This window comes from Canis aureus, chromosome 2 (assembly GCF_053574225.1).
Source record: "Canis aureus isolate CA01 chromosome 2, VMU_Caureus_v.1.0, whole genome shotgun sequence".
NCBI classification, from domain to species: Eukaryota; Metazoa; Chordata; class Mammalia; order Carnivora; family Canidae; genus Canis; species Canis aureus.
This window is the reverse complement of record NC_135612.1, coordinates 92106073-92123110: the sequence shown is the minus strand read 5'-3', so window position 1 is coordinate 92123110 and position 17038 is coordinate 92106073. Positions and strand designations below refer to the sequence as shown.

The 17038-nt window shown below is 35.2% G+C and overlaps 1 protein-coding gene across 19 annotated transcripts in view; it reads right to left on the bottom strand.

The window, feature by feature from the left end:
• The window catches only part of LCORL (ligand dependent nuclear receptor corepressor like), a 154696-nt gene that overhangs the window by 80930 nt on the left and 56728 nt on the right, over positions 1 to 17038 (bottom strand). The window contains exons 5-6 of one of the 19 annotated variants that reach the window (XR_013370449.1): positions 16456 to 16502; positions 9916 to 10043 (exon numbers count right to left, since the gene is read on the bottom strand). The exons of 17 other annotated variants lie outside the window; for them this stretch is intronic. Coding sequence is in view for 1 of the 2 variants with exons in the window: in XM_077881474.1 (XP_077737600.1) it covers positions 16456 to 16502 (47 nt within the window). In the remaining variant the exon portion in view is untranslated. The remainder of the gene's footprint in view (positions 1 to 9915; positions 10044 to 16455; positions 16503 to 17038) is intronic. One more of the 19 variants, XM_077881474.1, reaches the window with a different exon arrangement.

Below are 17038 nucleotides of genomic sequence, written 5' to 3'. Positions count from 1 at the left end.
GAGGTTAAAGATGACATGCAAATCAAGAGCATGTGAACTCTTCTGTTTTACCTCCACTTACCCTACTATAACCTGCCAGTGTCCTCCTTGAGACTAAGCACTGAATCTTACTCACTTACCTATTCACAGTAATCTGCCATGGTACCACACACGTGGTAATTCAATAAATTTCATAAATGAATGACTCTTAACTCTTTAATAATTTTTTAAAGGATTTTATTTACTTACTTGAGAGACACAAAGATAGGGAAAGAGCACGAGTGGGAAGGAGAGGGAGAAGCAGGCTCCCCACTGAGCAGGGAGCCTGACTCGGGACTCGACCTCAGGACCCTGGGACCATGACCTGAGCCGAAGGCAGACACTTAGCCAATTGAGCCACCCAGGTGCCCCCAGACTCTTTATTCTTTAAAGGGAGTAAGGACTGCATAAACAATTCAGCAATAAGCTAACCTGTTCTGTTAATTTACAGGACATAGAAAAATAAGAATGTGGAATTTAAGAAACAGAACAGATAAACATAGGCAAGGGAAGGAAAAATAAAAGAAGACAAAACTGAGAGGGAGACAAACCACAAGAGACTCTTAACTCCTGGAGACAAACTGATGGTTGCTGGAGGGGACGTGGGTATGTCACTGTCAGCTTGTTTCCTGTGTCCCTACTAAACATGTACTACAAAAGATAAATACAAAGTCAAAGTCAAATGAATAGACATGGGCTTCCTGAAGCTTCTCTTCATTCCACAGATTTAATCGTCTTAACTGCCCATGTAGAACGAGGAATCCACCAGGTCAGAGGAACATAGAGAACACAGAACTATAAAATCTCTACATTTTTTAGGGGGATGTGGGGGGAGAAAGGAGAATAGAAAAATGTGATCATAAGAATTCACACCATTATTGTAAAAGGATATCCCTGCAGTCCTACTTCCAAGTACAACCACTTGAGGTCTTAGTAAAAGCCATGGCCCACCACAGCTTAATGTGGTTACTTACCTATACAGCTTTCCTTAAAAAAGGATATGGACATGGTATTATCTTTTAGTCCTAAATTATTTTGCTCCTTCTTATCCATCCTGCTCCCTGTGTTTTTGCCTCATTAATGCCATGAAGTAACAACTATATCTGTGAATCTCCTAACCTTGTTAAAGCAAAAGTCCAACTCTGCTATGACTACAAGTTTCCCTCTTAGATCTTTTAGTCATTAAGTCAGCTCACCAATTCCGGACTTAGAAATAATCCATCAATCTCTAAAATATACTTCAGAGCAAAGTTTTCAAATTTTGTTGACTATTTAACCTCACCAATTAACAAACTTGAGAATGTGCCTTTAAAATATGTGTATTATTTATAAATTACACAGTCACATTCTTATCATGAGCCAAACATCTCAAAGCACAGCATGTGCTTGGAGAAAGGTTCATCAATGATACAATCTTTTAAGGCCACTTACATATTTTTTGGATGTAATTCAGATAAAACTACATAGCAGTATATGTATGTCCATTTAACTAGACCATCTAAACTGCAATATATCATAATACTCAGAATGCAAACCAAAGAATAAGGCTCCATTATCAATCCCTTCTTATATGAGGAACCTTCTCAGGACCTTCAGATATAAGCCCCAAGTAAGGGTTCCATTGCTGGTCCATTTATCAAAGATAAGATATGTTACCTTATTTTTATCATGGTTTTAAAAAATACTTTAAATTTTGAAGTCATTTTAGACTACAGAACAGTTTCAAAAGCAGGGAAGAATTGATATATATTTTTCTCTCAACTTTTTCCTAATGTTAATCAACATCCTATATAACCAATGATCAATACTCAGAAGTTAACACTGGTATAATACTATTAACTAAACCACAGACTTTAGTTGAATTTATTAGTTTTCCCACTAACATTCTTTTTTTGTTCCAAAATCCAATCCAGGATCCCATAATGCACTTAGTTGTCATGTTTCCCTAGTCTCCTCTAATTAGTGAAAGCTCCTCAGTCTTTCCTTGTCTTTTATTATCCTGACATTTTGGAGGAGTTCTGTTCAGTTACTTGGAAGAATGTTCCTTAATATGTGTGAAACCTTTTCATGATTAACTTCAAGTAATGCATTTTGGCAATCTACTGCAGAAGCAATGTGCCTTTTCGAGTGCATCATATCAGTGTACCAATAAGATTTAATATGTTTTGTTAATGGTTATGTTAACCCTTCATCACTTGGTCAAGTTGCTGTTGATTTTATATGAATTATATTGTTACTTATTTTGTTCAAATAGTGGAACTATTTGGGCCATTGGGAGCTCTTTCACACTGGCTCCCATGTCTCACCCAACATATTCCTATCCTTGTCTGAGTACTTCCTTACTGCTGGCACCACAAAATGCTCTGAACTCTTTTTCTATTTTCCCAATCCCAGCAATAGAAGCAACCATTTCTCCAAGAATCTTGGTTCCCTTCACTGCAGAAGTTTTATTTTATTAAGGATGCATATTGATGTAAATAGAATTCCTGTACGCCAGTGGATCATCTTATTTAATCCCTGTCTTCATGCACAAATGATTTTGGAAAGCTCTGTTCTATAGCATTGCTCCATGATGATAAATAATTTTTTGCTCTAACAAAACACTCAGCATTAATGAAGGAACACTCTCTATTAACAGTCTAAAACATTTCCAGGGTTAGTAAGAATTAAGTCAAAGAAATGGATGCAATAGGAAGAACCCCAGACTTGTCAATGAGATCTACAGTTTTTTCTCTATATCTTATATACGTGTAAAGCCTATAACTCTGAGCTCCAATAACTACAAGAAATGATGATTTCAAGAGGTCCATAAACATACTTTAGTCTGGGTAGGCACTGAACATTATTCTACCAAAGACAGAGTGTTTCTTTTTACAAACACCTTCAATCAGTATTGTCAGAACAGTAAGTGTGCCTTTTAGAAAAACAAGTATGGATAAAGACTCACATGAAAAAAAAAAGCTAGCATTTAATATGGGCTCACAGATGGTTTTGTAGAACTCTAGAGTATTTTAAGTTGAAGGAATGAGGTATGTGCAAAGTAAATCAAGAGCCAGTATGGCATACCACACCCAAAAGCTTTGGAGCTCAAACAATATCAGATAATTAGAACATATGATCACACTCACTAGCATGTTTGGCTAGCACCACGGTTCCAGTTGCTCATCAGAAACACTGGCAGCCCAATTTAGTGTTTTCACAACAGAAGTAACTTTAGAGCAAATCACTTTAACATCTTGATGGCTTAAATAAAAAATAAATTTTTAAAAATATATACAAAAGCATTTAAACATTTCTTTTTTTAAAAGATTTTATTTATTGATTTGAGAGAGAGAGAGAGAGTATAAGCAGAAGGAGGGGCAGAGGGAGAGGGAGAACAGGCTCTCCACTGAGCATGTGGGGCTGGATCTGGGGACTCTGGGATCATGACCTGAACCAAAGGCAGATGCTTAGCCTACTGAGCCACCCAGGCACCCTGCATTTTAACATTTCTAGTTAAAGCAGACTCTCCATTACCCGTGCCTACAGTAAAAAGCAATCTGACATAATAAACAGCCCTCCAAAATTTTTGTTTTGGTTTAGAAAATGTGTCCTTTTGTTACAGAAACATATTCATATGAGATTTTTACTTTGTTATTAATATTTTAAAATTACTTTTGGTTCTCTGAGCATTCAGAATATGGAAAGAATTAGAAAAATAGCTACCAGAATTGGCCAGCTTTGCAAATTATTTATGCTGAAATTTTCCCTCAGAGTGCCTCACTCTTCAATGATTATTGAAGGCTAACTATATCAACACACTTTAGCAAAAAGTTTTCCATTTATCAACTAAGAAATTGAAGCACAAAAGTGACTTTTTATTTGTACAAAATACACACAAAGAACACTGTAATTTGTATCCTATTTTGCTGACAATTCTACTTCCTCAGAGCATCCAAAGAATATGACATTTACTGCTGACAGTTTTGAAGCATTATTTTGAGACTCTATGGTCTTGATGTTAGCTATTAATTCATGGAATCCTAAGGACGATATTCTAAACAATTAGAAGATTTAATGTGGCAGCTAAGCTCCAATGATCTCCCTTTGTTGATTTAGTGTCATTCTAAGTAATGACGATAATGACTAATAAATAACAGTAACAGCAGTTTTAGATTATTGTGTCCTTACATATATTATCTCTGCTTCTCCATCTTATTGAAGTATAACTGGTATACAAAAACTGCACATAATTAGGGATCCCTGGGTGGCGCAGCGGTTTGGCGCCTGCCTTTGGCCCAGGGCGCGATCCTGGAGACCCGGGATCAAATCCCACGTCGGGCTCCCGGTGCATGGAGCCTGCTTCTCCCTCTGCCTATGTCTCTGCCTCTCTCTCTCTCTCTGTGTGACTATCATGAATAAAAAAAAAAAAAAAAAAAAAAAAACTGCACATAATTAATATATACAATTTGGTGAGTTTGCATCAAGCTCTCTTAATCATCACAATAATCATTTTGAAAAAGCTAGAATTATTCCTGTTCTATAAAAAATGGAAACAAGTCTGAAGAATGTTAGAAAGTTTGTCTGAGGTCACACAAGGCTGAATAAGCAGTTCAGCCAGGACTAGACTCTAGGTCTAATCTAAAATCTGACCTTTTAACTACTATGCCCACAAATGATTAGAGCAGGTCATTTAGATGCCAGTGCTTAGTTGCTCACACAACAAAAGCAACAAAAATTAGTGCAATCCACCATGGAGTTATTCTCACTGGATGCCCATTACAATAAGGCATTAAGCTGAATGTTTCATTTACCTTGTATTAATCTTCACAATGATAGAGTATTATATAACTTGTCCAATATCACAGCTAATTTTTTTTTTATCACAGCTAATTTAATGGGGAAAAAAAACTATAAGCAACACATCTAGATTTGCCTCCATAGCCCACAGTCTTTCTACCAGAAGCTACTAATGAACACATAGTATACATATCAATGACTAAAACATTAAAATCTAAACTAATATCTTCTATTTTAGCAAAACTATATTTTTGGTAGGTGAGGACAGACAATAGAGTATAAACAGCTGTAATTATTGTGCCTTTTCTGCAGATGAGAAAGATAAATCACAAAAAGGGTATGACATTTGTCAGAATCACATAACACACGGTGGGGAAGATTTGAATCCATAGCTGTTCATTGTAAAGCTTATGCTTTGCTCCTTCTATCAAGGATAGAAACATTTTAGAAGACTTCACTCAAAACATCTGAAGGAGGAAAACTCACACATGCCCATAAAAATATGGATTTATATGGAAAAAAGGCAGGGGTAACTGCTAATTGTTACTAAAAAATCAATATTACTAACTAATAAGCCTTATAAAACAGTGTGAGCATGCTGTGGATATAATGCACAACTAGCCAAGAGCAAGTAGGAAACTGTAACGGACAGTTCAAATTATATATAAGCTAAAAATGGCAAGATGGCAATTTATAAACTAACATCACATTTCACAAGTATGGTATCTGATTCTCTGCTAGAATCCTATACTCCCTGTATGTTGATAAGAGAAATTCAGAAAAAATGAGGTTCCAAAGTACCACAGGGAATAGGTGATTCGTTAAAACAGAATTACATATCATATTAAATGAGACAGAAATGAAAGCTCATGTGTTAGAGCATGTTTAATAAATGCTATAAAATTACATTTAAAAATGATCTTTATGTGAGATTAAGAAGAATCTGAAAATATCAGACTCAAAATTATGAGAAGACAAAACTTCAACATTTTATAAAACAGCAAGAGATAGTAGATTGATTCAGTATCTGGCCTATAATTCAGGTAGTTTTTACACTAGATTTTCTCATTCATAAAGCTACAGTTTATGGAGAAAATTATCTGGAAAAAATTAGCTGAAAAGCAGCATACTCTTTCACCTTTTTATGCCAGTTCAGGACATATGAAATACTTCAGTCCTTGGCTAATTTCTCTGGCCATTAAAAGTTTACTTTTTCCCTTAGAAGGCTCTAATCCTGAGATTCTAATATCACGCAATTTAGTATGTTGGGCTGTCTTAAATTTCCAGGGAGACTGCAATCATGTTTAACCTTTAAGATATCAAGAGGAAATAGATAATTTAAGTATTATTGATTAAAGTTTCAGACATGTTACTTACAAGTGTAATGACATTTTTCTATATTTACACTTTAAAAATGACATCTCTTAAAAAAAATGGACAAAAAATTTGTCAGTAGTTTTTACTCTAAACTCACCTAACAACCTGCTATCTTTAGGTACGTAACACAGAGATAATCACTGTTTTAAAATTATACAAACTAGGGGTGCTTGGGTGGCTCAGTTGGTTAACTGTCTATCTTCGGCTCAGGTTATGATCCCAGGATCCTGGGATTGAGTCCCAGGTCAGGCTCCCTGCTCAGTGGGGAATCTGCTTCTTCTTTTTTTTTTTTTTTAAAGACTTTATTTATTCATGAGAGATGAGACAGACGAGAGAGACAGAGAGACAGAGAGAGAGAGAGGCGGAGACACAGGCAGAGGGAGAAGCAGGCTCCATGCAGGGAGCCCGATGTGGAACTCGATCCCGGGACTCCAGGATCAAGCCCTGGGCTGAAGGCGGCGCTAAACCGCTGAGCCACCCAGAGATCCCCATAGGGAGTCTGCTTCTCTGCTCCTTCCCCCTGCTGGTGCTTGCTTGCTCTCACTCAAATACATAAACGCTTTAAATAAATAAATCTTACTTATTTTATAAATGTTGTAGCTTAAAATACCATGAAGAACTTGAAAACTTAGAGACAAAATTTAAAAAGAAAAAAACCAGAGAAAAGCAGACCTCTAAGATACATAGATTCTTCCAAAAAGTTTTTAAAAACCAAACCTTTATTTTCACAGCATCTAACACAGACATAAAATTTGTGGCAGGAGAATTTATAAATAAATTTATACATATCAATTCTTATAAAAAATCTTAGAGACATATTATTTCATAGACTAAAATCTTAAGACACCTGAAATATAGCAACTGAGAAGGTGAAAGCTGACTAGGAAACCACTTTTGCATCATCTTTTGTGTAGGCTCCTCCTGTATTTGCCTAGACATGTGGCAATATGCCTGAACCAAACTGCCTTATGGTATCTTTTTTTTTTCCCTCTATGTAAATTTTATTTACTTATTTTTTACATATTTTTTTTAAATTGGAGTTCAATTTGCCAACATATAGCATAACAGCCAGTGCTCATCCCATCAAGTGCCCTGCTTTATGGTATCTTAAAAACTTAAAAACTCATAGACAGCTGAGCCATGTTATTCCATCATAACATAAAGGCAGTGTGCATGAACATGCATTCTTTAATAGATGCGTTTTAAAAGATACATTTTCATCATTTTTTAAAATGTATTTATTTATTTATTTATGATAGACATAGAGAGAGAGAGAGAGAGGCAGAGACACAGGAGGAGGGAGAATCAGGCTCCATGCCAGGAGCCCAACGTGGGACTCGATCCCGGGACTCCAGGATCACACCCTGGACCAAAGGCAGGTGCTAAACCACTGAGCCAGCCAGGGATCCCCTATTTTCATCATTTTCTAAATGTATAATCAGCTGTTCATAAATTGAATGGTACCACATGTTAAAGAGTGTCTTCTGTGTTTTTTATATCTTTAGCCAAAACAATTCAAAAAACAGTAAGTATTTATAAGGAATTGAAAAGGAAAAAAATAAAATCAAGATACTCCTTGCCTCCAGAGTTCAAATATATGAAAATCAAGTTTTAAGAGTACGTAGGGAATATGGTAGAGTTTTCAAAAATTGACAAAAAATCATTTTGCAGAATCAAAATTATCCTTTAAAATCTCTTAAATAGCCAATGGGTAAGGTCTACAGTCTCATACACTATGATGTATTATGAATCACACATCATCTTAAATACGAGAATAATGCTCTCACTGCAGAGATGTTTTTGAAGTACAGGAGGTATGTAGAAACTAGACGCTATTAAAACAATAGTAAATTCATTTATGTCCCATCTCATGGTTGTCCCCTATGGCGGGCTATATTCTGACAAAGTAGATCAGTGTAGCTATGCCCACATGATACAGATTTTTATTTTTCACATTTGAGTATGAGTATCTGCTGCGGGGTGCTAATACATTTGACATTTCTAGATACAGGATTTATAAAAGTTTTGGTAAAAAGATAGTCTTAGGTGAATGAGAATTCAGAAGAAGTATCACAACAAACAATATAAGATGCACGAAAGAAACCAGCATTTTTTTTTGTTAACTCTAGAAGTTAAAGGAAATGCTGAATATAAAACAAAAAGTCCTCCATCTTGTCAAGGAGGCTAGATTTAATGATCTAGACAGTGAAAATGTTAAAGAACTGCTAACACCACACAGTGAGGAGTTCATGATTGAGAAAATCTTTCAACTTGATGCTCATCATCAGTTTGAATCATAACAGATAAAATGTTTATGGCTACAAGTGAATTTGATTATGATAGAAGACTCCACATGTGAAAAAATGAAACTGCAAGGAAAATCTTAGGTGACCAGGAGATGAAACACTGGTAGTGAAAGGAACTTAAATAGTTCATCCATTGATAGTTTTTAATTTCTGTTTTTGTTTTTTTTTTTTTTAAATACTGTTGCTTTTTCCAGGGATTCAGACATTGATGAACTTCAGGCATTTGAATTTACCTGTTTACTACTTCACCGGCTCACTCTGGCTTACATTACTCACCACCCAAGCAGCAACAGGGACTAAAGCTTCTATCTCTTTCCATAAAACCTCACTCAGGCAACTCTATAATACATTAGTTGAACATTTTTTAAAATGCCTTTTTAGGGGCACCTGGGTGGCTCAGAGGTTGAGCATCTGCCTTTGACTCAGGTTGTGATACCGGGGTCCTGGGATCAATCAAGTCCCGTATCAAGCTCCATGGAGGGAGCCTGCTTCTCCCTCTGCCTTTGCCTCTGCCTCGCTCTCTCTCTCTGTGTCTTTCATGAAAAACAAACAAACAAACAAACAAACAATTGCCTTTTAAAAAATTTTACTAAGTGCTACTGGTAATAACTAATTATCTTACATTATTTCATTATTTACTTAGCACATGTTCCTTGGTCAACTTATATAACTGTGATTTCTTTGTATGTAAAGGAACAGAAACAATCTCTAAATCTTCTGCCTGCTTTAAAATGCTCTCATTTTAGATTGGTCTTTAAAAGCAAAATAATCGGGCAGCCCCAGTGGCTCAGCGGTTTAGTGCCACCTGCAGCCCAGGGCATGATCCTAGAGACCCTGGATGGAGTCCCACTCGAGCTCCCTGCATGGAGCCTGCTTTTCCCTCTGCCTGTGTCTCTGCCTCTCTCTCTCTCTGCATCTCTATGAATAAATAAAAAATCTTAAAAAAAGTTTAATAAAAAAAATAAATAAAAGCAAAATAATCTTTAAAACTGAGGAATGGGAGTGGCAATCACCACCACATGATTCATCTATAATTTTTCAAAACTGATATTATCTTTAACTTTTGAAATGCATTTCCCCTAGGATTTCAGTAGTTCGCTACCCTGTTCTGTTTTTACATCTTTGCTCAAATGTCATCTGACTGCCCTTTGTAAAACTGTGATCATCACTTCTCTCCTGGCATTTCCTAAGCTGCTCTACCTGCTTTGTCTCCAGAGCACTTATACACATATATATGTGTATATATATTCATATGTGTCCATGTATAGTAGAGATATGTGTGTATGTGTACACACACATGCACATTCAACCACAAATACAACTCACCTGTTTATTATCTGCTTTCCCTCACTAGAATATAAGAGCCCATGAGGACTGGGATAGTTTTTGGTCTTCTGTTAATTGGTATGGTACCCGCATGTAGAAAGAAGCTTACCAGATCTTTGCTGAATAGATGAATTTCTCTAAACATGCACAGAAATGTGTTTTATAAAGCCCAACATGCCAGTCTTGCTTTGGGAAAAGCCATACTCAAGGGAAAACAAGAACTAAAATGGTAGTATTCTATAAAAGAACACACAGGTGATATACAGTTGGTGAGTTTATGAGTCACTCAAGAAAACCATAAAAATATTACACAAAGATTTAAAAAATAATGTGTTAATCCTCAATAGTTAAAACAGCACATATTGGTTCTTCTGTTACTTCCACATAAAAGCGCTTTTTCTTGTTATACTCTGGTTAGTAGGACTCTGGTTATAAAGTGTTTTGAATAGCACACATAGATTACTACACATATTTGATATAAGCTGGTTTAATTATCTGACATATTAGAGACAGAGCATTGGGAAGAAATAATACCCAAGGACAGATGGTAATTAATAAAATTGGGCGCCAACTAGAATTATACCTCTGCTGAGAATTAGGTCTTCCTTTTCACCTAGTGAACTATATTTTCTCAATTGAAGGAGAATATGCAAAGAAATAATTTAGATAAATTCGCAAAGAATTATATAAAGATAAATGGAAGAACCGTTGCTTCTCCAAAATTTAAATAATTTCCTCAAAATGTTATTAGGATTGTGCAAACCACTTAAAGAATAATTCATTGACTAAATATTGCTGAGAGAAATTTAGAATCACTTATATTTTTAGTTTTTTAGGCTGATTCCTAGCACATCTTAGGATATTGGTACTTGCTTGTTACCTTCAAGGTCTCACTACAAATTTTGTAAAGGTCTACCTACTATTGCTGTGAATCACATTTTAAAACACTGTGGATAGAGAATCATGATTTTAAAGCATTGCTTTTGATCTTTAAAACATTCCTTTTCTAAATGACTTACATGCACTCCATTAAGTTACTGAGCATTAACTGTATTAGATACTATTTTAGGTGCTGGGGATATACCAAAACAGACAAAATCCCTGTCTTATTGGTCCTTACATTCTAGAAGTAGCAGGTAACAGACTTTAAAAGAAAGTCTTGGGAAACAAACAAACAAAAAAGCAGAATAATTGAAAAGAGAATGACTGAGATGAGTTATCATAAATAAATGAGTGGAGCATGGATGGTCAAAGCTAGGAGTCTGGTGATATGAAGGAGTGAGCAATGCTCACTGTGGAAACAGGATTCTAGATGGCAAGTATGAGACAAGTATGAAGACCCTGACATAGGAATAAGGTTAGCACATTTGAGGAAAAGCAAAAAGCCATCAGTCTGCAAAAGAATGAGCAATAAGAAATGTGATCAAAAAGGGCAGCCCCAGTGGTGCAGCAGTTTAGTGCTGCCTTTGGCCTGGGGTGTGGTCTTGGAGACCCGGGATTGAGTCCCACGTCAAGCTTCCTGCATGGAGAGCCTGCTTCTCTCTCTGCCTGTGTCTCTCCCTCTCCCTCTTTCTCTCTCTGTCATGAATAAATAAAATCTTAAAAGAAAAAAAAAAAAAAAAAAGGAGGCACAACTAGAGTCCTTGACATATTTTATCCTAAGTGACATTCAAAGTCACTGGAAGTTTTTGGGCAGAGAAATTAATGATCTGGTTTAGGCTTCTTTGTTCTTTTTAAGATTTACTTGAGAGAGAGAGAGAGAGAGAGAGAGAGAGAGAATCTTCAGCAGACTCTCCACTGAGCGCAGAGCCCTATGTGAGGCTCGATTTCACAACCCTGAGATGATGACCTGAGCTGAAATCAAGAGCTGGACACTTGGATGACTGACCACCCATGTGCCCCATGGTTTAGGCTTTAGATATATTAGCCTTCTCTGTATAAAAATGAATTGTTGGGAAGGGAAAAGTAGAAGCAGAGACATGAGTTATGAGGCTCTTTAATAGTATATACCAGAGAAGATGTATCTTGAATTAGGGTGGTAGCAACAGAAGTGGCAAAACATGGCCAGATTTAGGGTAAATTTTAAAGACAGAGCCAATGAGACTTGATGTTAGGTTATATGTGGGTATGAAAGACACTGAGGAATCAGGAAGGCTTGTAGCTTTTGAAGCTGACCAACTAGGCTAAGAATGATATAGTTTACTAAGATGGGAAAGTCTGGGGCGGAGGAAGATTTTAGGGGCATAAAACCAAGTGTTCTGTTTTAGATAGGTCATTCTGAGATGCCTTTATTTTTTTATTTTTTGAGATGCCTTTAGATAATCTTATGAAGAGTATATCAGTTAGGCAGCTACATATAAAAGGGTAAAACTAGAGAAAAGGTTAGTTTAAATATTTAGGTGTCATCAACACACACATAATGCTGTAAGATGAAATGAGGCCATGATGTAGTTAAGGTATATCCAGAACAGAATACAACTAAGGATTAACTTCTGGGACTATTCAACATTTAGAGGTCAAGAAGTTAAGAACCAGCAAGGAGCATGTGAAAGCAGCAATTTGTGGGAAAAATAGGAAAGAATAAAAAAAATAATTCTTTTAATTCTAATAATATTAAAAGAATAGAAATCAGAATAAGGAAGTGATCAACTCTGTCAAATGATGCTGAAAGGTTAAGTAAAATGAAAACTGGTAACTTCCCTTTAAACAGTACAAGATGGAACTGCCAATGAAATTGATAAAACAATTAGAGATGTGTTAAGAAAGAAACTCTAATTGGGACAGGTTGAAAAGAGTAGGAGAATTGAGAAGTAAAGACAGTAAAAGTATAGATGATAAGTATTTACTAAGCATCTGCTATGTGTCAGATGCTTGAGACACTGGTCAACAAAAATACAAAATCTAATTCCTCATGGTGCTTATATTCTAGCAGCAGAAGAAAGACAATGAACAATAAATAAAATAAGTAAATTATATATGTTAGAAGGTAATGATGCTATAAAAAGCAAGTGTGATTATTGGTTGTTGGAGAGATTAAAAAAAAGACATAAAATAACTACCTGAAAGAGAGGAAATGGACTAAATGAGACTGAGAAGGTCAGTATAATTGGGTTCTTTATTCCAGTCATGTTCAGCTGGTCCAGGGCAAGTGTGTAATAAATGAGGAATTGGACACAGAGAAAGTTCTAACAAGCAAATATGACAAAGGAAGGGAGAGGCAATAGAGTTAAGATTTTATATGAAAGATGATCACAGTGATCAAGCACAGTACCTAAGCTGAGTAAGGACAGAAGTGAAGTCTTACGTCATGTCCAGGAGACAATGAAGAGTGAAAATCCGTGTGGTCAATAGACTGGAAATTATAATGAGGTTAAGAAAAGGAGGAAGGAGTATTGGAATAAAATTGTAGACAGAGAAAGAGATGGTTGAAATAAGATTTGAGAGGTGGCAAGTCTAGGAATAAAAATGGGTAAAGATGGCTTGAGGGGAATGGAGGAAAAGATCATTGGAAATTAAGAGATCAAATAACTGAGAGGCCAGAGTTTTTAATGTAGCATCTAAATAAAATTTGAAGTCATTAAGAATTGTGATGGGAATAATATTTGGGAGGAAGAAAGTGAAAATGCTGGTGGAGGTCCACAACATGATAATGTAGATGAAATAGTTTTGGTGTTCTGTGCTTCCAAGGAGCTCAGGGTTTTAAGAAGAGCCAATAAACGATGGGAAAGCAGCTATAAAGATATTAGAGGTTGCCTGCCAATGGTATCACCCTATATTACATAAAGCAAAGAATTAAAAACAGCCAGAAAGGGAGAGGGCTACAAAAACATCTTTTATGAATATGTAGATGAGTTACAGAAATAAAATAAAGGGAACATTAAAAGACTGAGGACACAGGAGATTTTGTGGATGAAAGACAAGTTCCAGAAGACAAAACAGAAATTCAGGTGCTTGTAATAGATAGCTGACTCAAATTCAAGAATAAAAAAGATAAAAGGAGATAAAAATCTAGATAATAATGAGTGACCTAATAGTTGGCCTCTAATTCCTGTTATGGATGGTACTGCAGTAGAAAGGTGATTTTACTGGAATTGCAAAAAACCCAGTTATAATTTTAAATGTATTTTCTTAGGATTCCATTCATATCTTCCAGGTATATGACAAAACAAGAAAAATCTTTTCATAAACACCTTTGAATGTGGTAACAATATGTGAATTATTTTATGGCACTAATATACAATTTCCTGAGAGTTCCAAAAGGCAGCCCATATATGAGAAATTAATTCAATGTATGACCCACATGACCCCATAAAGGCACATGTCTATAAGAAACATTCAGGGCTTGAATGAATCAGGTCAAATCTACATAGTCACTCAAGGATGCCTGCATTTAAAGAAAAGCAATCTAAAAGATCAACACCCCTGTTTCTAAGAAATCAAATGCCTTATTATCAGTCATAACCAACTGATTAGTGAGCTATATTAATATTTATTTGATATAGTATAAAACTAGAAAATTAAGAGTTTAAAAGGAAAAGGATCTGTATTGAGAAAAGGTTGAAAGAGTTTAAATAAAACCTGGCTACCAATTAATTTAAGGGGAAAGGGTTGGTTAATAGCAGCTTTCAACTAACTGGATCAAATCCATCAGGAAAGCTCTCTGAAAACAAAAAAAACCCATAATAGCAGTTACATGAATGCTAAACGTGTGTGAGGATAAAAGATAAAGCAGGAGAAACATATATATTTTGATGAAGAAAGATTTCATTTCATCATATATTTAGCAATATGATTCATTCAACCACTATGTGTATACTATCTTTTCAACTTAGTCAAGTAGCTTTCTTTAATTTAAAAATAAAAGATGAGACATCTTCCTGAATCATAAGCCAGGAACTTACACTGTTTCAGGTAATCAGACAATGTGAAGCTATAAGTCAGGATAATTTAGCTTACATATCATGGGGATACTTTGAAAAAGGCATTTTATATCTCTGTGCCTATGTTTCTACACACTTCAAAACAAACTGACTGATATACACAGTAATAAACTTAAGTACAAAATTGGGAAAGGTAAATTATACGTGCATGCTAATTTAACTTCTTTCTCCAAATAAAACAAGTACTAATACCAGAGTATGTAGAGAAGCTGGAAGATACTGGGCAGTTTATTAGTATTCATATCTGTGTTCAAGAAATATTTACTGAGGATATGAAAAGTACTGTTCTAAATACTGAGGATACTGGAATTAATAAAACAAAGTGCCTAGTATCATGGAGCCTTCATTCTAATTTATTCTCTAGAGAATTTTAAGGTTACCCCCTAGAAGGAATTCAATTTTGAAAAATTTCTCAAAAATATTCAAAACTAGTTGAAGTTTGGCTCTGGACTAAATGCTAACCCCCACCTACCTCCCCATTCTATTTATTCCTGAAAACGTATTTTTGACTACCTTCTAATTACAAGGGATTGACCAAACTGTATTTAGTATTTCAGTTTCCTCAATCTATTATTAAACTTTATTAGGAAACTAATCATAAAAACTGTTTATAGTTCATTTAAAGGAAAAATGGAAATGTATGAGAAATATAGCATTTCTCATAGGTCTTCTGTAGTCTGCCTAATGCAATTAAGATAATTCTAATCCTAGGTGGCCAAGTAGTAGATAACAGAAAAGTTTTCCTATTTAGTACATAAAAAAATCTTGGTACTTCTCACACAGAACACTTTTTAACTCTTTTTAAACTTCTTGAGGACTCAAATGTTTATAACAGAACTAAAAGACATTAGTTAACTTCTCTGTGTTTCATTGTCTCTACCTGTTAAAATGATTACAGTACCTACCTCAACATTGTTTTTGGATTAAATGAGATCAAGGCATAAAAAGGTTTTAGTGCTCAATCAGAACTGATGACATCAATTATCATTATCCTGTGTAGTGGGTTCTTAATAACAGATTACATTATCATTATAATTGTCTCAAAACCATAGTTAGGAAAAATAATAAACAAGCTACAATAAAGCTATTAAAAGATTTCTTTGTGTTTTGGCAGGATAATTAACATACATGTTTCTCAAACTGAGCAAAAGATCAGTATATGTAAAGTATTAGTGACACTAATGTTAAGAGTATCCAGAATTCCTGAAAGTGGCTGTAATTTGGGAACTTTTCAGGAATCAAAACTTCACAAACAATATGCTTTATCAACAATATATTTGTTACACCAAAGACTCAGAAATGTTTCTTATCTTTAAAAACATGTTTATACCTTTTATTTCCATGTAAAGTTAACAGAAGGATTAACAAATGAAGGAGTTTGTTATCACTTAAAGATACTGCTATTATTATCTTCTGGCCTTTATCCTAATTGGACCATACTGGAAACCTCTAAAATTTTCAAAGAAAATTTAAAAATAAAGAACAAAATCAAAACCAAGTAAATGAGTAGAAAAATCCTTGTTTAATTAAATCTGGATAGTCATGCTGGACTACAAATAAAGGAATTAACAAAGGTAAGACCTGAAGTAAAGCAAAAAAAAAACTAGTAAGAATCTTCCACTTAAAAACTCTGCAATCCTTCAAAGACCTCAGACATCACCAAGATTATCCCCAAATGGAGAGGTCACTAAATATCCATGAACACTCACCCAACCTTTGGTAGGAGACCTCTTGAAGACCCAGATGCTTGAATCAGCTGAAATAGTACCAAGTGTTTTCTGATTACTCTTAATAGGGCAACGGAGCACAGGTTACTCCACACTATCAAAAATTATAGGTCATTATTATTACTGATAATTCTAGCTACTACCATTATAAATTACTCAAGAAAAAGGAGATTGTGTAATGAGTTCTAAGGTGAATGAAACTTACTGTGTGCATGTATGTTAATGTGTACATTTCTTCCCATTCTTAGTGATAGAAGTCTATTACATAACTCTTCTCGTGAGTATAAATACATTGGCAGAATAAAATCCTCTAAATTAATATGCTATAAAGTTCTTAAAGTATGTAAAAAAATATTTTTAAAGATTTATTTATTTATTTATTTATTTATTCATTTATGAGAGACACAGAGAGAGAGAGAGAGAGAGAGAGAGAGGCAGAGACATAGGCAGAGGGAGAAGCAGGCTCCATGCTGGGAGCCCGATGTGGGGCTCGATCCCGGGTCTCCAGGATCACACCCTGGGCCGAAGGCAGCGCTAAAACGCTGAGCCACCCAGGGATCCCTGT